General features: G+C 32.2%; 2 protein-coding genes across 2 annotated transcripts; one reads left to right on the forward strand and one right to left on the reverse strand.

Annotated features, from left to right (window-relative positions):
• Positions 1-9318: 9318 nt before the first annotated feature.
• Positions 9319-14227, forward strand: LOC108201755 (thioredoxin-like protein CITRX2, chloroplastic). Its single transcript, XM_017370044.2, has 4 exons — positions 9319-9630; positions 10124-10246; positions 13055-13135; positions 13828-14227. The coding sequence occupies exons 1-4, from the start codon at positions 9451-9453 to the stop codon at positions 13942-13944; spliced, it is 501 nt and encodes a 166-aa protein (XP_017225533.1). The 5' UTR covers positions 9319-9450; the 3' UTR covers positions 13945-14227.
• Positions 14228-15062: 835 nt separating this feature from the next.
• On the reverse strand, positions 15063-18562 carry LOC108201753 (cysteine proteinase inhibitor 6). The gene is made up of 4 exons (XM_017370041.2): positions 18165-18562; positions 16846-17065; positions 16252-16397; positions 15063-15456 (listed from the first exon to the last, which is right to left on the reverse strand). Exons 1-4 carry the CDS (start codon positions 18396-18398, stop codon positions 15319-15321), a joined length of 738 nt encoding a protein of 245 aa, XP_017225530.1. The 5' UTR covers positions 18399-18562; the 3' UTR covers positions 15063-15318.
• Positions 18563-21575: the final 3013 nt, after the last annotated feature.

Below are 21575 nucleotides of genomic sequence, written 5' to 3' on the forward strand. Positions count from 1 at the left end.
ATTCTAACCACATACCAATTACTGATACAAGTCATAAGTCTAGAAACAAATAAGTCATGCTACAGATCATATACAAATATAAGTGAGTTCAAGCTAGAAGATAATCCTAAGTGTGTTCACAAATACAGATATATCGCAACTAGATTATGATAAATTTCTCTACTAGATACCAATTGTTGAAGAGGTATAGATCAAGAAAAATAACATAATTAAGTCATGCTTCATGTCATCCCTAATCATTTAAATCATGAACAAATAAGTCACTTAATTGTCATGCAACACAATTTAAATAATTGAAATAACAAACACTCATGCTAAAACATATAATCACCATCTAAGCATGCAAAGCAATAAACATGGCAATCACATATAATAGCAAAAAGCACGAGGTACTGGATTTTAAATAAATTCACAAATCCTATGTATAGACAATTTAATACTCATGAATTCATTCAAGAGATACGATAGACATGCTCATGAAAGAAGCAATACCTTATAGAAAATATAGTATGTGATCTACTTGCAGTTAAGTAAAGTGATAAGTTGAATACCTCTTAGACTTGACATTTCAGTTGATGTACCTCTCTTGTACTGATCAAGTCCAGTGGTTGTTGGCATAAGTCTTGGCAGATCTAGAATCTTCCAAATTGCGCATATTCAAAAGATCCTTGACTTCCTTTTATTGCCATCATTCTTTAGACTAGCTAGTAGACCAGAAAGAATTGCAACTTTCCAACAAACTCATCATATCACTAATCTGCATTCACTTAGCAATTATCTTGCACAAGTGACGTTAGTCCACATATAATATAATCATGGTATCACAGCACAGATAGTTGTATTGTGTGTGCCTTGTATCATGAGAGGTAATAATTTGGATACCAAATATGACTCTAGCAAACAGATATTAAAATAATATGCTAGTCAGAAGTCATACCATGTCTGTGACGATCATCAGGTGTTGGATAGCAACTCAATGAGAGCTGATGAAGAAAGAGATATACAAATTCCGTTGGATCTGCAACTGTAAAGTCCTTGAAATGTTGTATGAAGCTTCATCTTCTAGCTCACTGTAATATCCTGAACCCGAGTCTCGTCAATGGTGCTTTAGTTCAATCATGAAGGTCGTTGAGTCCTCTAAGATGTAGAGTCCTGAACTTGAAGATTCTATTTCCATCATCTTCATAACCTTCTCTTTTGAAGTAACTCTAAGCAACCAAATTGGCTTGTCCCTCATAACAGAGCCAAAAACATCCAGTTGGAATCTAAATACCCGACAAGTACTAAGTACTGAATTGTCATTAGGTCAGGTATTAGAATCCGCACAATCTGCTTTCAAACTGATTGAGATCATCTTGCTGTGCAATCACTCAATCTGGATCCCTTTAAGAGCTTCTGAATATTCCTCAAGTTTCACCTCAGATTGAAACCTAAAGAAACAACATTCTTTGACAATAGCTCTCTCAGTCTTCACTTCACCATTAGGAACATTTAAGAGCTAGAACCCGGGAATGATATTGACTTCAAACCCTTTGTCTAAGCAGATACGTTCTTCATATGTCCTGTTCATCTTCAATGTGGTGTTGAGTTTGACTAGTGGATCCACCAAATGCTCCCCCTAAGCTGTTGCTGGGATTTTCTTAACAATCCTTATCCTTGCAAAGAGATTCTGCTTGGATTTGAATCATCATAATACCAATGATATCACCTTTAACAGCTTGGAGCAAAGTGTCGTTCAATGTCCTGTCCAGACTTACAATCACCTTCTGTTGATTAATCACAATCACCCTGTAGACTGTAGACTCCATTGAGTAGCCGAGGAAAATATTCTTTGAGCTTCAAATGCAAGACTTGCAAAGAGGCATTTTCCTCCAAACACATACCAAGAGTTAGTGTTTGCTTCTGATTGGCCACTGACAAGAATGGTGTCTTTCTGGATTTATCAATGATCAGGGTTCATCTTGATCAACCTTCATTTGTGACGTCTTGTCCTTCGAACACATACGAACAACACGAAAGAATCTAGAGTAGTCAATGATCTTCGCAAAAAGATATTTGGCTTTGTTGTAGACATGACATTAACTGATCCGTAGAAATCCATACGTATCATCTGAAGCGGCTCAGTAATATTGATCATATCTTTGCTTCTGTGCGATGCTCCTTTGACTTCCCTATTGACATACCTCATAATCTTTATCCATAATGAAATCCAGATGAGGCAGTCCTCTCACCAAATCTCTTCTCACTAATAAAAAGAGCTCCTTGTTTTGACATACAAGTTTGAGAGCTTCAAGTGCCATAGCTAATACTCATCTAATGAAGCTTCACTATCGAAACAGCTCACTCCATCTTCAATTGTAGTTCCATATTAGCTACGAGCAGATTCACATCTTTCCTGATTTGAGATAAAGCACTGTTCCATGAACTGACAAAATGTCATTTGTCAGAGAACAGTCTGATACTCAGAATTTGTGTGCTTTGACTCTTTTCAAGAAAGATATGCTTCCCTGATGACATTCCATAAAACATGCATGTCCCGTAAGAGAATCTTCGTTGTCATCTTCCAAAGATTATTGACGGAACTGCTCACACGATCACATTTGCTAACAGGGTACTTTTGTGAATCATATGATTTCAGCTACTCAGAAAATAGAGTGCACCAAAAATCATATGGATCATATGTAACCTGCAATCACAAATGGAAAGAGTTCTATGGTCCCCAATCATAACTGGGTCCGGATGGATTAGAGATTTTTCTTTAACAATGGTAACAACAGAAGCAACCTTAACATGCTAATTCTTATCTAGACATTGCCCTAATGTGATTCTCAAACATGCTTTTCTAAAATCAATGCAAGTACAAAGACATGCATTCATGACATGAAAATAAACAGACATGATGTTGAGTACACATGGCAAACAGTCAAAGATAAGACAAGAGCAAGACAGGCAGTTATGCGATTCAGAAGATTCAGTACTCTCTACTTAAACCAATTAACACAAGTGCAACAGGTATCAAGTAGAATTACATATATTTAATAATCTTCTAAGAGCATAAGAATCTGATTCCAATCTGTTGTTATATGGCATTATACTATCTCTATTACCTAAGTCAGTTTTAGATCTAACATGAAGTTCTAAAAGTTCTACTGACACAAGGTAGACATTCCATCATAGAACAAGTAAATTCCTTAACAAACAATTCAGATTAGATAAGAAAATCTAATTGTACTAGGGAATCTGAAAGTAAGTGTTTTAACAAAGTTATACATGCTAGGATCATAACCCCTAAAACTAAGAGTTGTTTTGGAAAGGAAAGCTTCTAATCTCACCATTGCAAATAATCAAATCCTATATATTCATACACATGTTAAGAATCTGCTAAAGACACATGCACAAGATTATCATCAATCCTAGTTACCAGAAGAGTGATCTAGCATACTAGTTCAACATTATCTATTGTGATGCAATCATGCTTGTGCTTGTGTGTTAAACAATTCTACTCGAAGATTTATAACATGCTTTGAATATAAAGAAATAAGTATTGCATAGTTAGAAAGAATTCGTACCTGAGAAGTGCGAGGTGAGTCATCTTTAGAGAATGCTAGGATAACCAGATAACCATAATCATCCTTCTCATCAACAACTGATCCATCTCACACCTTTCCTTAAGTAGCATAAGAACTTGTTGTGATGCTTCTTTCAAAACATCCACTTGAATTTCAGACAAGCCCTATCATCCTTGTTTGTCGAGGCTTCAATATATATATAGCAACCCTTCTTTGATAAAGATACCAATCAATATTGTGTGTACTGACCAACTCAGTTTTCAAACAACCTGTCGAACTGAACCCTGAAGAGTCTCCAATTAAAACCAATAGATTCCATCTGAATCTGACATGACTAAACCTCTCAGACAGTGTTATGCTAATCCTTGAAGTTCTGTCCTCACATTCTTCAAAAGTGTTAACTTTCGTCGACTTGAGCTTCCTCAAATTCAGCAGTTACAAACTCTTCTGTTCAATCCTAAGGTTCTGACATAAATGCACGAAACCGATTTGGTGCGGTAGTAACTCGATAATTATATCCATAAACCTCCACAGTTCTCTGTCTTTGATCTTAACTGATTCCAGATAAATTTAGCATTGGTACAATTCAATGTGTAATTGTATATCCCTGAATCACTGAGTTAGATTGAAATCCCTTGAAGATTCGTCCGTAAAAACTTCTCTTTTCCTACTGGCAGTGGTGCCATTCAAAGTTGACATTCCGAGCCCTGGAAAGATGCTTTATTGCAGATGTAGCAAATTCCCATCCTGATCTGGTGATCTGATAATCAAGTAGGAGTAATTACTCAGATCAAGGCCTGAAGTACCTTCTTCAAAATTCACTGTCAGTAGTGTCCAATCAGTTTTCAGTAGAATCTTCTTCGAATCACAATCAGCTTTGTCGAACATAGAAAACTGCTTCTAATAATCCTTTGAGTGATCAATTGGATTGGGTCATCAATGTACTTCCATTACCGGTTCTGAGAATCTGGTATTTGAAAGCCCGGTGTTTGTCTTGTAATCTGTCAGCCTGATCTGTCTCAACTAAATGTCAATCTGATTTGTCTTGGAGTAGAATAATTTAAAAAGGTTACGGGACACTTGATTATTTAAACTAAGTTTAAATTACAAAGAAAATAAATTTAAAAATAAGTTTTTAAAAGAAGAAAGAAAATAAAGTATAAAATAAACTTAGTTAAATCTATAAAGTAAATTTAATTATATTTAAAAAATAAATTCAAATAAATTCATAATAAACTGAATAAGTTTAGAACAAATTTATTTCAAATTCATTTAGTAAATATATTAAAATTTATTAGATAGATTTAATTTTTGAAAATATTCAAGTGTCTCGTCTCCAATTAAATCATAGCTTCCAGAACAAACTAAATTGAACCCTTGAACTTGAACTTATATCCATAATCAGTTAAATCCTCTTAAATTTATATTCTAGATTTTAACTTAAATTTAAATCATAAACTATACAAATTTAAATAATAAATTTATAAAAATTTATGATAAACTTGATAAAGTCTAAGAGTAAACTTTACAAGTCTAAAATAAATTTAAACAAATTTTATAATTGAATTTAGTAAAGTTTATAAAGTAAATTTAATTAAGTTTATAAGATAAATTTAATTAATTCATAATAAACTCAATTAATAAGTTTAAAATAAATTAAGTCAAATTTATAAAATAAACTTATTAAAATTTAAAGTATAAATTTATAAGTCCCGGTCCAAAGTTCAGTATCCGACAGATAATCCTTGCTTAGGCCTACGGACAAATTCAGCAACACAAACCGGAAGAACATTTCCCCTAATCAAATATCAAAAGCTAGGTTCTTGATTTTCCGTACGATTAGGATCCTGATTTGTATATCAATCAACCTGGCTCTGATACCAATTGTTAGGTCCAAAGTATCGTAGAAGGGGGGGTTGAATACGATACTCACTACAATTTAAAATTCTTTCGAATCTTGCGGATAAACAAATTGCAGTTCTGTAATGGGTTTCGTGTTCCGGATATTTATTGGGTCGGTTTCTGAGGATATGAAAATATTAAACCAACACACAATATTTTCCAAGGTATATCTGTATATTGATAAATACCTCGAAAGGTGCTACAAATCCAAACCCGAAGGTTCGGCTACAATGGCCACTACTCTCAATATTACAAACTCTAACCGCTACGGATATTTCTATTACAAAGCTAGACTAGAGTGTATATATAGTGGGAGTAGCCGTGCAGAGCACTTGGCCATTTCATCCCGAAGGATGTTTTGTAAATTGTGAGAACCACAATCACATATTTATAGGCTTTCATAAACTAACCATGGTTAACGAGTTCGTCCTGGACGACTTGAGTTCGTCCTGGACGGATTCGATTTAACAAAATAAATCTAACTCCTCAGCACAAGAAGTGGCGCCAGTTATATATACACATATATATGTATCACAAACTTGCGCTTGGATATGTACATATGTGTGCATATATAAGAAGTCAAAGTTGGCGCCTGGAATTTAGTCAAATCTTGCGCCTTACACTGCTTCCCAGTAGAGATTGTAACTTAGACAAAATTCTAAGTTGGAGAGGAGTTTGCGCCTTGAGAGTATATGGCTTGGAGTCGCAACCTTTGACTTAGTCAATGGTTGCGCTCCAAGTGAGCTTCCAGTGTAGTATACTGTATGTGTGGCACTTAGACAAATATCATCACATAAAACTTGTGCCACTTCACTTCAAAGGAGTCAAACTCTGCGCTTTGACATTTCTAGTCAATACTTGCGCCACTGTACAAGCCACCCCTCTGTTCTCTCACATTGGACCATGGTTGACCCCAGTTGGCGCTTCCATACATACAGTGGGTATGTATAGCGCCAACCCAATTCTTACTTAGTCATTTCATCCGCAAAGCTTCAAGTTGGCGCCTCAAGGATTGTATTTGCCACTGTTATCTTTCCTCCTTCCTGTAAAAGCAAGTGGCGCTACTATTTCTTTTTCTTCTTTGTGTAGCCTAGTTTGCTCTCAGCCATGCATATACACGCGGTGTGTATAGCTTTTTACATTAGGTGCAGACACATGACACATGCAAACCCTAGGTTGTAGTAGACACCTGACATCATCACATGCATTCATAATATATATAATATAATATATTATGTTGTTATTATATTAATAAATAAAAGTATATATAAATATATACACACATATATATATTATTTATATGAACATATAATAATATATGTACATATATTTAAATATATTCTCATATATTTAAATATATATAATATATAATTATATGTAAATACAAATGTAAATATATATATATAAATATATATAGAGATATATATAGTTATGTATAAATATAAATATAAACATAAATATATATAGAAAAAGTATATATAAATATATACATATATATAATATTTATATAAACATATAGTAATAAATATATACACATATATTTAAATATATTCTCATATATTTAAATATATATAATATACATATAACTATGTGTAAATATAAATATAAATATATATATAAAGATATATATTACTCTCTCTAAATATAGATATATTTATGCACATAATATAATATATATATACACTTAAATATATAAATGTTTATGTAAAATATAAATACATATATTATATACATATATATTTATTTAAATATATATACATATAAATATACATATACATATGTTTAAAAACATATATACATATATACTATATATATTATATTTAATTAAATATACATATATACATATATAATTATATTTGTACATATACAAATATATAAGTGCACACATATAAAAGATAGGTCACTTTGGCATAGCTTGCAGAGGCTAGGCATTTGGCTTGGCTTGGCTTGGCTTTGGAACAAATGACTTGTTATGACTGGATCAATTCTTCGATCGATAAATACTTTGCAAAGCTCCGTACGTGCTGACGCTTAGTGTACTGGTCTGGTTCACAAGCGACTAACACTGAAGTTAAACATTGTACCGTCTTTGTCAGCAAACATTGATCAGTCTGTTCCGGGTTAGTTTATGCTTCAGTTTGTTGATTGTAAATAACCAACCAAGATATATAGAATATCTTGCTTCAGGGGTTGCACTGAAATCTTTCGAGTACTTGGACAACATCTTCATTGCTTCCACAATCTTGAATACTTCAATCTTTATTTTTCACTGAGGCATGAACATATTAATGAACTTCTTCCAGTGAACTTATTCCTTCAAGACTGTAGATGGCTTCTTCAACCTTTGTCTTCGTATCTTCCGATTCCGGTGCAGGCGTAGTGTTATTTACTTATCCTGTTCTATTGTTGAGTTATCATCCCTATGTAACAGATAGGGTTGTCTTTACATTTAGACTTACAAGAGCAAAGTCCAAGAGATGCCTAGAGATGCCTTATATGATGTCATAATTTAAGGTATTTGATGAAAAACCTTGATCCCACAATGTCCACTTGATGCCTTGTATCACGAGTACAACTTCTTCGAACCTTATATTCAAGGCACTTCCTTCCTTAGTCTATCCTAGATTTTATAATTAAATATTACACACACTCTCTTTCTCTATCTACTTATATTGTCCTTTAATGATGAAGGAAAACTTTTAATAATAAAATTTTAGATACATAACGAGGATAAGCCACATTGTTAGAGTTTAACTTAGTTAATTATGTCATACTGTAAATCACTAAAACATAATTTTTTATATTATATTTGAGCCTTTAACTGGAACAGTCTTCAACTTGCTCTAATAACGAAAAGAATGAAATTATTAAATATAATGAATTAAATTATAATTCAGATTTTATTTTATTCCCTCTATTTTCATTCATCCCAATTCAACACAAAATTATATGAGTACGAATGTACAAAAATTTTACTGTGCGTGAAAGTTGTCTTCTTGTGGAGATTAATCTATTATCTATTATTATATATCTAATACAACAACCTTGAGTAAATTAATTCAATATGACTAATATACCCTTTGCTTATTACACATATTTTAATATATATAAAGGTTATTATTGACTTTTAACACTAACGTATTTATTATACATTAATGTCTAAGCATTAATATACATTAATTATAACATGAATGAATTATTTTAATATTATACATATAAATAACATATATCATTTTTAAAATTTTAAATTTTCCACACAAATTTTGTAAATTTTAATATTCTACCTGATTTTTGACTGATTAATCTAATTTTGACTAATTAATCATCGATTTAATCGATTTCACCAAATCGTATTAAAAATTCGTCTGGTTATCGATTATTTGGTTAATCGGTCGATTCTTAGAATATTTAATTATTGTGATTTAATAAAATTATATATGATTTAATAAAATTATATATATGATTTTTTAACTGTACGACAAAGACTCTGATTCGACAAAAATCTTATTATTTTTTTTTCAAATTTTCAATAATTTTAGGTGAATGATAATTTAATTATATAATAAAATTTTAAATAGTGTATATTTTTTTATGTTTATATTTTAATAAATATCATCATAGTAAGGATATATGTACATTTAGACATCAAGATAATATGACTTAAAATATAAGTACATATAAAATTTAAATTATTTTTATAATATAAATAATCTCAATTTTTTTAAAAATATAATAATATATCAAAAAAATAATTTAAAGCAACCCGTGTTTTGCACGGCTTAAGAAGCTAGTTTATTTTAATAATAATAACGTTAATATAAAATATAGAGTAACATATAAAATATGAGAGTACTTGCAGACTTATCATCTTCTTCTGCACAATAGTGTAAAACCCTCCATAGATCTCCCTGTATCTCTTTGTCTCTCTATAAAGTAGAAACCATATCTGCAAATTGTGTTAGATACGTAGAGAAAAAAAATGCAAATGGCAGCTCCCTTTTTCTCACCGCCGCCACTCTGCAACTCCCAGTTGCGGTCGGAAACAAACAGACCCAACTGGTTGATTTCACCCACACCTTTCAAAACCTCCACTTTATCCACTAGAAGATTGGTCTGTAAACCCCCTTCTGGAAAACATGTCAGAGAAGACTACCTTGTGGTATGTTTCTTTTCAAATGTCTACTTGTACCATGTTTAGATACTAGGATTTTATTTGGTTTGGTCGAAATGATATGTTTGCATTTCAGTACAAATTTGGAGTTCAATTCTATGATAATTGAAAGCCTAAGTTTGAGAATTCGAAATGATAGCTCCAATTTATTTGAAGTGAATTGTATTTTTATGTACACAATTTATTGAATTGTTGGCCTTGAATGTTTGAAAATTCCTTCAATTAAGGGAAAAAAGAGTTTGGTTTCTTAGGTGTACTATGTGAAAATGAACTGGGAAAGCTAAACTAATATCCGGAATTATTTTATCACTTTTTGTGCTTAATTTTGACGAACAAGATTGTTCATGAAGTTTAATTGAAGGAATACTGCGTGGCAACATTTATTCGAGTTTTTTTTGTTTAATTGTTTTAGCTGTCGTGATAGTTATTTGTTATGAATTTTGAGGTATTCATTTGGTTGCTTTATGGTTTGGTGCTGCAGAAAAAGTTATCTGCGACAGAGATCCAAGAGCTAGTTAAGGGAGAAAGAAATGTGCCACTCATAATTGATTTTTATGCAACTTGGTGTGGGCCTTGTATCTTGATGGCTCAAGAACTTGAAATGGTACATTTACATACGACTTGAACTGTTTACAATTTACATTTTTTGGTTCATTTCAATAGTTATTATGAGTTTTGTTCCTAATGTTTGAAGAATGTAACCAAGTTTAGATCCAAAATATCACAAGGCTCATCCCCCAATATGAAGGAAAACTTCTTGGTATGTAAAACAATCGGGATAAAGATATCCCAGATTACGCAAGCATGCAATTGATAGACGCCTCCATACTTTATAGATGCATTTGCATGTATAATAGTTAACTTTGGAGAAATGATTTGACTATATAGCTCACCCTTATCATTTTTTATTTCTATCTGCTAGTTTGGGTCAGCTGGAATTCGATGCGGTATGAATCTTAAAGAATTTAAGCCCATTTTCTTTAACATTCATGCGAAAAATTCATTCTTTCAGCCATTGCAAGTTTAAAGGTTAACCTAGAGTTTCAGAGCCCCATGTTCTAAACAAATCTTTTCAGAAAAAGTTTACAGTAAAATTCTTCTACTACCGTTTATATGCGCTTGATCCTTCTCTTACATTCCTATATTCTTCGCATTTTTCATTCTGTTCTAGCTGAACCACTGAACAAACCCTAGGCCTAGGATTCTGAAAAAGATATAACTTACTTACTAGTAATATTTCAAACAGTCCCAAGCTTGGAGTCAGTTATAGTTTGCTATGGATGCTAAATTGTTTTGTATGCTTATCAAAGTAGCATGTATACGATATTTTTTTTTTATCAAAACCTATATTATAGTAAAGTTAGCAACAAACATGCTGAAAATATCAATAAGAAACAGTTGATTTTCTTATAGTCCTTAACTTGCACCTAATTACAAGACAAAATCTTCATAATTAACTATTTGCAATTACTTACATCACTGTCCTTGCTTCAATTTTCTAAATATACAAATTTATAGGCATTTCAGTTTATAATATGGATACCAAAATGTTAAAAGGTTTGATTTAGAAGAGGAGTTTTATTTTGATGTATTATGTGACTGATGTCTTCATCTGACTGATCTTTTATCATGTCATTAATTTGTCAAGCTTCTTAATCTTGAGAAGAGTTTTCATAGATAAACATTTCAATGTGAAGATTTATTCTAACGTACAAGCCTTTCTAGGCTGGTGTGCAAGGAAAAATGAGTGCCGGTGCAAGTCCGGAGGAGCGTAGTTCGGGGATATGGAAATTTAGCAAATCTGAAGATATGGGGATTGGATTCAATTAGTATTTGAATAGGAAAAATATATATTATGTATATCTAAGAATTACAGTTATATTTAAAGTTAATAAGTTCATTGTGTTGAATAATGTATATAATATTTACTTAAGAACACAATTATGCATTATAAGTTAGTTTAAGTGCTTGGGTAATAGAGTAATTACTTCATTAAATAATTAGCAAGAATCCCTGCTCCCTAGCAGATGAGTAATGGCATTGTCTAATTTTACTCTTTCATTGGGCCTGTGTTGATTTTAAGATCATAATCATAACATGATAAAGGATCAATTTGTATTCAACGTAGCTTAGTACATTTGTTTACAGAGTATACAAGAAGTCTGTACAGTGATCTAGCTTAAAGATAAGAATATTTTAGTTCTTCCATTTTTCTTTATAATAGTGACTTAATGATACAGTAAAATTTCGATAAATGGATTACTTTGTCAAATAAATAAATTTATTCGGTCTCAACCTGGGAAAATGGGTTAAATGAATAGTCTCAGTAAATGCATTAACGAATAATAATGAAGACCCATTGTAAACATATATATACTCTAAATTTCTTATATGATATACAAATGTATGTTGCCTATATTAAGATTAATAGAGTTAATATACAATATATGAATATATATTTGTTTGTAATGTTTAGTCGAATTATAATTCTAGAATTTTGTATAATTCGTACTTATGTCAATATATTGATGTTAAGTGTTCTGCATATATTAAAGTATGAGCAGTAATGTAGTGTGTATATTACTGACTTAGAGTTTAAATTAAAAGAACTTATAGAACTTTTTGATAAGAATTTTTTGCATTTACCTTCAATGTATATTACATAAACATTATAACCTTGTAAAAAATGTAAATTATTATTTAAATGAATAAATATTCGTTTATCGATAAATAAATATATTATTCATTTATCAATAAATAGATAAATAGATAATCTCGCTCAATGAATATATCTTTGCAGTCCCAAGCATAGTTATTTATCGAGGTAGGTAGCTACTCCCTGGTGCGAAAAGAGAACTTGATCATCTTCACACTGGCCCCTGTTTGAACCTCATCTTCCATGCAAGTTATAACATCAAAATAGGCTCTACATGTATGGTAGAGCTTTTGGGCAAGATGTATAAAAGGCTTGCAGTGCAAGAGGATTTTCTTCGTCAAGATTGATGAAGTATAGTTTTGGTCACCATGTTTTGCATCACAACGCATCTTTGTAACTACTAAACCTTAGATTGAATTTGTGTCTTAGATATTGTTTCAACCCCAGAAATGTTCCTGCCATTAGTCGTTACCAATGACCAAACTAAATATCCTATCATCTTCTGTAAGCTTTTGGCACCCTGAACTGGTTCTTGAAGATAAGTGATAATAGGAAGCTACGCACTGATCAAGTTACCAGTTGTATTATTTAGTAGGGAAACAGAAAAAGACATATTGAAGTTTTAACCTCACAACATCTTGAATAGGTCCATACATGGTTGCTGATGTCATTTTCAGAAAGTGAATTAGCATGGTAAAGCTCCATACATGATTGAGATGTCATTTTTAGAAGTAGAACTAACTAATTTTTTTACAGTTGGCTGTTGAATATGAAAGCAATGCCTTGATTGTGAAGGTTGACACAGACGACGAATATGAATTTGCACAAGATATGCAGGTAATTTTCTGTTTACTCATATCAAAATTTTCCTTCCTAGTGCAAGAAAACTGGTGCAAGAAGTAGACTGTTTCAGTCTGATGCTTTGTTTTTGAAGCTTTTCAAAACTGCCTGGGGATTTAATTTTATCAAGTTGATGATTTACTTCTCGTTACATATCAATTTATGATAATGATATTTACACTTTTCCAGCTTTAGCATGTAATGCAGATCAGTTTTTGCTTTCGTGATGCAAATAAAAGGCTTAGAAATTGATTGGTTAATTAATGTCTTATGGGATCCGAGTGCACTTCATAGACTGAACTTACAGTTTGTTAACTTTCTTCTGGTGGGAAAGAATAAATTAAACTTCTAAAGCTGTTTGACATACATACGAACATAACATTCATTCTTCCCGCTTATTCATTTTCGCAGAACATTTTCTGTTTCTGCTATCTTTCCTACATAAAATTTTCCAATTTATTATTTGGGTCCATCAGTAAATAGTTCTATAACTTCTTTCAACTCATCGTGTCTTGTAAGAGAGAGTTTGTAAACTTCTTCTGAATCTCCTTTCCTATACTCAAATCCATCGCAGTTGACACCCTCTTATTCCCTTTCTTCACTCCGTTTCTGTTTTACGTTTGCAAATAAATGGAACAAAAACAGATACCATATGAGAAACTATATCTGAAATTGAAATATCGTTTCAGGTACGGGGTTTGCCAACAGTGTATTTTATTAGTCCAGATCCAAATAAAGATGCAATCAGAGCTGAAGGGCTCATTCCAATACAAATGATGAGGGATATCATTGACAATGACATGTAGATGACAATGGCAGCTTGCGGACTCATCGCCCAACTATAGTATAAGTTCTTGGAATGTGAACTTGCTTATGTTAAGGTATATGAAATTTTATTAATTAGGCTAGCGGTGTTGTTACTGCTGTATTAGGTTTAGTTGTGGTATTAGGAGACTGTGTAGTATGGTAGGATCTTTTTTCTTCTCATCGGAGTTGTTTCACATTTACAATCGAAATCAGCTAGCCCGGAGTTTACTCTTGGAACACATATGAAGTTGTACCTCTTTATATTTATAACTGTTGCTTGGACGTCTTTGCTTGTTGGAATGTTAATGCAATTCAGCATCTTGGGAAAACCAAACAGTTATTCCTTTAGCACTAAAGTTGTGTTTACTTGGACGGTGAATGGAATGAGGAAGAATGAAATGAATTTGTACAGAAAATGTCTATAATATTTAATGGAATGAGGGAGAATGAAATGAATTAGTACACAAAATGTCTATAATTTTTATTTCATTAATCATTTCATTCCAAGTTATTTGAAGTAGATATCTAAACCACATGTTCCGAAAGAAATGTCCATTCCACTACTTCGTCATGTTTTATAACAATCTTCGTTATGAAAAAATTTAGATTCATTCATATCGAGTCAATATTTTTTCGTTCATTATTTTTCCTTCATTTGTTTATAATATTTATTTATTCTTTTTCTTCATTTATTTATAATTTTTTATTTTATTCCCCCTCATTCCTTTCCATACAAGCGAACACAGTCTAATTCTTTTTTCTTCATAAAATTTGTTTATAAACTTTCCATTCTATTCCATCCAAGTGAAAATAATATTCACTCTTGTTGCTTCTTGAAAAGAGTGTGGAATTGTATTCAGCTAATTACTTCTATAATTTTATTGCTCCCACCCTTTCTACTCTTCCTGAAGGTATTGTGAAGGCCATCCAGACGATGATTACCAACTACTTGAGTTAGAAATGACACAAAAAACCAGAGAATAGTATCATTCGTACTGAGTTGAAAAGATGCAGATCCAGGCTCCAGCCACCCCGGTTATGCCCTTAAACTCAACCACAGAGTAATCAACAATTGACATGCATGATAATTAGTCAAACAAATAAAACCCACAAAGACTTTGCGAAGTAAGGCACTGCGATTTTCTTTTCTTTTTTTTGGATAATTACACACTCATGTGCACATATGTTAATACCGAATCTCGTGCACATGCTAATACAGAACCTCTCGTGCACATATGTTAAAGCTGAAACTCATATGCACATACGAGGAACCTGACTTGTTTATTGACTGTTTATTAATCCTCAACATACCCAGACTTCAAATACACGATAACACAGTTATAACATATTAGTAGGTTCTGTTAAGGAGGTAGTCATTCATCATGAGGAGCCATGTGATTCAGTTTGAAAGCTCCTTCATCACTCTTATGCACTTCAACCTTGAACTTCTCTTCTTTATCACCTCTGGTAACCTTCAAAAGGATATCAAACTTTGCTGATTCCTCTATGACCTGAAGCGCAAGAGATGAATCTTATTAATTCGTGGAGAGACCAAAATATTACATGTATTAGGCTAGCTGCTACCAAGACAATGTCGTTCAGTATATTAAATATGCCAGAGCTGGACTTTGAAGTACATGAACTACTAGAAGATTCAAAAAGAGGAACATAGAGACAATAAGAAGTCTGAAACAAACTATAGTTATATGAGCACATGCACTTATCCTCTATTGATACAGGACCATGTAGGATCAGGCCAATAAAACTGTATCTAGGTATTTATCAAAAACCATAAATGATACTTTTGGTGTTCTATTAAGAGAAGTTATATCCTTGTATAGTTGTATACTAAGGAAGAAAAGTTGTGAAGTCGGAAAATTGGATGTTGAAGGGAGGATTAGGAAAAGATTGGTATAGAAGAGACAACAAATATTAAAACCCCAATTCCTAGAAGATGTGAAGCAATGGAATGAAATGAAAAACAAAAAAAAAAACCTCCATGAGAAGTGGATAAACCCATAGTAACAAGTTAAACTTTTTTCTTTTTTTTAATTTATGAAAATGGACAAGTTTCAAACAAATGTGCTAAATATACGTCAACCCACAGGACGATGTAGTAGGTTTACAACCCTGTTTCGATTCATCAATGTGTCGGTTGTTAATGTAGATATTTCATTTAAAAGAAAAGTTACACGTTCCCAACCAATGTGTAAAGAGGAACTTGCATCATCCACCATAACCTCTGCAGAACTGTAACAATGAACACTAGACCAAGTAATTGATATTAACTAAAACTTTGAACTCACCTCAACATTGGCATGTACAATCTCCTGAAGCTGATATGGAACCAACGAGTTCGACCTCTGCTGAATGGTCTTTATAGCATGATCAGCAGCATCCTGCACCACAGGATCGTGGACTGGAACTGATTGCCACCCCACAGGATGATCACCTAAATTGAACAGAAAAATTAACAGTCAGCACTGAAAAAACTAAGTTCTATGGTGCAGGGGTAACTTTTATCTGTTAAAATTCTAATATTCTTGTTGTACACTAATCAATGCTACCACCAGAAATAATAGTCGAACATTGTTTATCATATGATCAGCTGTATCATAGAACATATTTTAATACTACAGTTAAGGTTAGCTGAACATAAATTTGGATATTAAGAACAAAATTCATGATCTAATTTTCTCCATTTTTAACAATTGACAGAAAACTATAAGAAGATGCTGCTAAATATCAAATATAAGCATCTAAAGAAGTATTGTTGTAGTGAACTGTTGTACAGGATTAAAATTTACGAGTCAACATCCTAATATTATATATGGCCATTTATGCAAACCCTAAACAGCACTTTATTATCGACCTTGAAGAGGGCATAACTTGTCAGGTACCTTTCTTAACACCAAGATCTGAAGGAGTAATTGATGGGCAGTCCTCAACATGCTTGAACTCCTGCAGTTCTTTAAAATTCATCCATGGCTTGACCCAGATCTTTGCCTCATATAGTTTCCTTTTCCCTGCCTCAGTAACCTCAAGAGTAAGATGATGCATTGTACCAGCAACAACTTGTTCTTTCGCCTTCACCACCCTTGCAAACTCCAACAGTGCATTCTACAGAAACAACAGAATACAGGTGAAGTTCATTGAACAAAGAGTTATGTGCCAAAACATGAGAGTGTGTGTTAAAGGATATGAAGCAATGATCAAAATGAAGAATACTGTATGACACCAAACACAAGAATGATAGGAACTGATTAAACATATATCGAACAAAGACTTTCTAACACATACGTTGGCAGTCCCTAAATAAATATTGTATTATGTTGGAAGATATATAATAACGAAACGATGATGTTAAACGAATGTAAATGTTAAACAAGTACTAGTATGTAACAGTACTTCATAAATTTGGTCCCGTAAAGACCATTGATCAAGTAAATGGTTTTGACATATAAGTTAATTAGGTAGATAACACTAAAAATGTGTCCTACCGAGCATTATTCCTGATAAGTTCGTGTCTGGACTTGAATAAGAGCCTCTAAAAAATAACTTAACGTCATTGTGATGTTCCTGAGCAGAAACTGCAGCAGTCCATTTTTATTCACTACCAAGTGTGACTATCACCACAGCAACACGGAACTTCCAATCTAAACTTAAAAAGGGATAATTACCGATCACTGAAGTCGTTAAATGATATCAACTCCGTCACTCATCTCCCCCGGTCTCACTCAAAGATTTAATGATATCAACATTTTCACCGCCATTATCTTCACAAATTTTGAAGACAGCATCCATGAAGCAAGTCGTGATTTGTTAGCAATTCAACGGCTAGTGGCTGCTGACTAGGTGGATCCGACCCGATTTTTTTTAATATTAATTGTGTGTATTACGGATATTTTTAACCTAAACACGTAATTACACAAATTGAAGCAAAATCAAGTAGAAATCAGGGATATTTTTAACCTAAACACGTAATTACACAAATCGAAGCAAAATCAAGTAGAAATTACAGATATTTTTAACCTAAACACGTAATTACACAAATAGAAGCAAAATCAAGTAAAAATTACAGATATTTTTAACCTAAACCCTTAATTACACAAATCGAAGCAGAATCAAGTAGAAATTACGGATTTTTTAACCTAAACACGTAATTACACAAATTGAAGCAAAATCAAGCAGAAATTGAGTGAGTAGAGTATCTGAGTACCTCTTTGTTGTTGTGTTGATCGACAGCGAAGCGAGCGAGACTCTCCAACTCGACGCTGTTCTGAGAAGAGGCTGAAGCATCTTTGATTCCACCCAGTGTTGCCATTATTGTCGGATCTTGTTGTTGAGTACAGAAGCCCAGGTGATGCTTGCTGGGAAGATGAAAACACGAGCAGAATGAGAAGAAATACAGAGAGATTTGTAGTGAGAGGTAAAAGACGCTGCGCAGTTTCATTTACTCTCTGGTTCGATACAAATATTTATATACAAAGGGGGCGAGGGGTGATGTGTATGGAGGATGATATAACGTTGACGCGTGGCGTGTGGTGTACGCCCCGACTCTTCTTTATTCCTCTCTCTGTCAATTTATTCCTTATACATTTATTTATTTATTTATTTATGAGTATCACTTGTCGATTAAGTTTTCTTAAGGTGGTCGCTTACTGTTTGCTGCCGACCTGTGTTTCTATACGGTGTTCGGTGTGCATATAAAATCTATACTATACTAAATTGATCGGTCAGTACTTGGGCGAGTTATTGGTCTATTTATATAATCAAGCATTTTTTTTAGGGAAATCTACAAAACTACCTACCTTTTCTTTTATTGTTTTCAAAAATACTACCTTCCAGAATTATTTTTAAAAATACCTTTTCATAAATTTTTTTTTTCAAAAATACTGTTTGCAACTTTTGCAACCTCATTTGCAACTACAGGCGGCGCCAGCCGTGTTGCAACCTGATTTCAAGTTCCAGTTTTCAAATGTCATTTTCGACCTCATTTTCGGAATCGATATATATATATATATATATCGATTCCGAAAATGAGGTCGAAAATGACATTTGAAAACTGGAACTTGAAATCAGGATTTGTAATTGCATATATGGTTGTATTCAGTTGCATATGGTTGCATTCAGTTGATTCTATTGTAATCTAATGGCCCCGCCAGGGGCACACCATACATCTGTTGTTACTTACAGTTTTCAGTTGCATTTAGTTGCAACTGAGGTTGCAAAAGTTGCAACTGCAGTTGCAACCTCATTTGCAACTTTTGCAACCTCATTTGCAACTATATATAGTTTTCAGTTGCAAATGAAGTTGCAACTGCATTTGCAAAAGTTGCAACTGCAGTTGCAACCTCATTTGCAACTTTTGCAACCTCATTTGCAACTTTTGCAACCTCATTTGCAACTTTTGCAACCTCATTTGCAACTTACAGTTTTCAGTTGAACTAGTTGCAATTGCAGTTGCAACAGTTGCAACTTTCCATTTTTATTTGCAACTTTTGCAACCTCATTTGCAACTTTTGCAAACTCATTTGCAACTTTTACGGCTGCGCCGCCCAAGGTTGCAAATGAGGTTGCAAAAGTTGCAAATCGTATTTTTGAAAAAAAAAATTTATGAAAAGGTATTTTTAAAAACAATGAAAAAGATGGTAGTATTTTTAAAAAACTAATTTTACAGATGGGTATTTTTAAAAAGATCCCTTTTTTTTTAACCAAAATTATTAATTTTTTTATATTTTCTAACTAAAAAAACTTAATTTTTTAAAAATAATATTGGACAACATTGTAATTACCCTTTCTAACTAAAACACATTATCTTTTTCACATTCCTAACTGAAAACAGATTTTTCTAAACATAACACATGGAACATACGTATAAAAAAGCAATATTAATATATATATGTATACTATATTATTAAAAGTAAACATTAGTCGATACATGGGCCAAAATACGGCCTATCTATATAACAAATTATTCTTTTTAACTAATATAAATTATCTTCTTTATATTTTCTAACTAAAATAACTCAATCTTCTAAAATAACATAGAGCAACATGGTAATTACCTTTCTAACTAAAACACATTACTCCCTCCGTTTCAAATTAGATGTCCACATTCAAAAAATCACACAGTTTAAGAAAAGTGGTTGTTCACAAATTAATTGCATTAAATGAGCATAATATGTGGTGTGAGATTGATTTAGGAAATATAAATAAGAGATATGTGGAGGAGAATTGACTTAGGAAATATGATTTTGCATTGAAAGTTGAAGTGGACAAGTAATTTGAAACAAATTTTTTTTTTGAAAGTGGACATCTAAATTGAAACGGAGGGAGTATCTTTTTTAGATTTTCTAACTTAAAAAGATGGATTTAATACAATTAACACGGACAACACATACATAACACTATAAAATTATTATATATAATTATTAATAGATAACCGGTGATATTTTTCAATTAAAATACATTAACATTATTTTTAAATACTCTAATTATCTCACTTTAAAAGTAATATTATAAATCTATACTATACTTATATTATTATATCACTAAAGCCGAAATAGGAAAAGTTCAGTTAGTCGGTCGGTTGAGTTTGGCGAGCCGGTTGGTATTCGGCCTCCGGACTTCTTTAATTTATAACATATTATAATATATTTTTTGTTTTCTATTAGACTAAAATATTATAAATTAGATCAGTATGATGGGTCGATATTTGGATTTACGCATCTCTTTAACTTATAATATATTCTATACGATATTATTAATTATTAATAACGAAATATTGATTACTTGATATATATCTGGGTTTACAGGTCTTCTTAAATTATGACATATAAAAAAATATATTTTAACATCTTCACTAAAATATATATGTTCGACGTAATTTTTAATTATCTATTTGACAGACTTAACTACTAAAAATTTATTCTGCTGTTAAATAAAATTTTATTTAATCATATTAAAATTAGTTAAATTTAAAATATATACAATAAAATAACAAATATTATAACCGCCCGTGCGTTGCACGGGTTATAAGCTAGTTACATTAAATTTCGGAGACAAATAGTCAGATTTGATTATAGTTCTTTTCTTTTTCGTAGATAATATGTATAGAAATAAATTTCTCAAGCACCGTTGCAATTTTTTGCCCTGTGTATGGAATAGTGAGTCTTTCACAAGTTTTCTGCAGAACTCCTCCTTTTGATTTCAAAATTTTTAGGGGAATTATCTTGTATACTGTTTTTCCAATCTTATTTTCAAAAATATTACATTCTCCAATCTTATTTTCAAAAGTACTACCTTCTCTAAAATATTTTCAAAAGTATTATCTTTTTGAAAATATATTCCAAAAATACGGTATATATATCGACTCCAAAGATGAGGTCGAAAATGACATTTGAAAACTGGAACTTGAAATCAGGAATTGTAGTTGCATATATGGTTGCATATGAGGTTGTATTGAGTTGATTCTATTGCAATCTAATGGCCCCGCCAGAGGCACTCATACATCAGTTGTAACTTACAGTTTTCAGTTGCATTTAGTTGCATATGAGGTTGTATTCAGTTGATTCCATTGCAATCTAATGGCCCCGCCAGGGGCACCCATACATCAGTTGTAACTTAC

The sequence above is a fragment of the Daucus carota genome, chromosome 9 (assembly GCF_001625215.2).
Source record: "Daucus carota subsp. sativus chromosome 9, DH1 v3.0, whole genome shotgun sequence".
Classification (NCBI taxonomy): Eukaryota; Viridiplantae; Streptophyta; class Magnoliopsida; order Apiales; family Apiaceae; genus Daucus; species Daucus carota.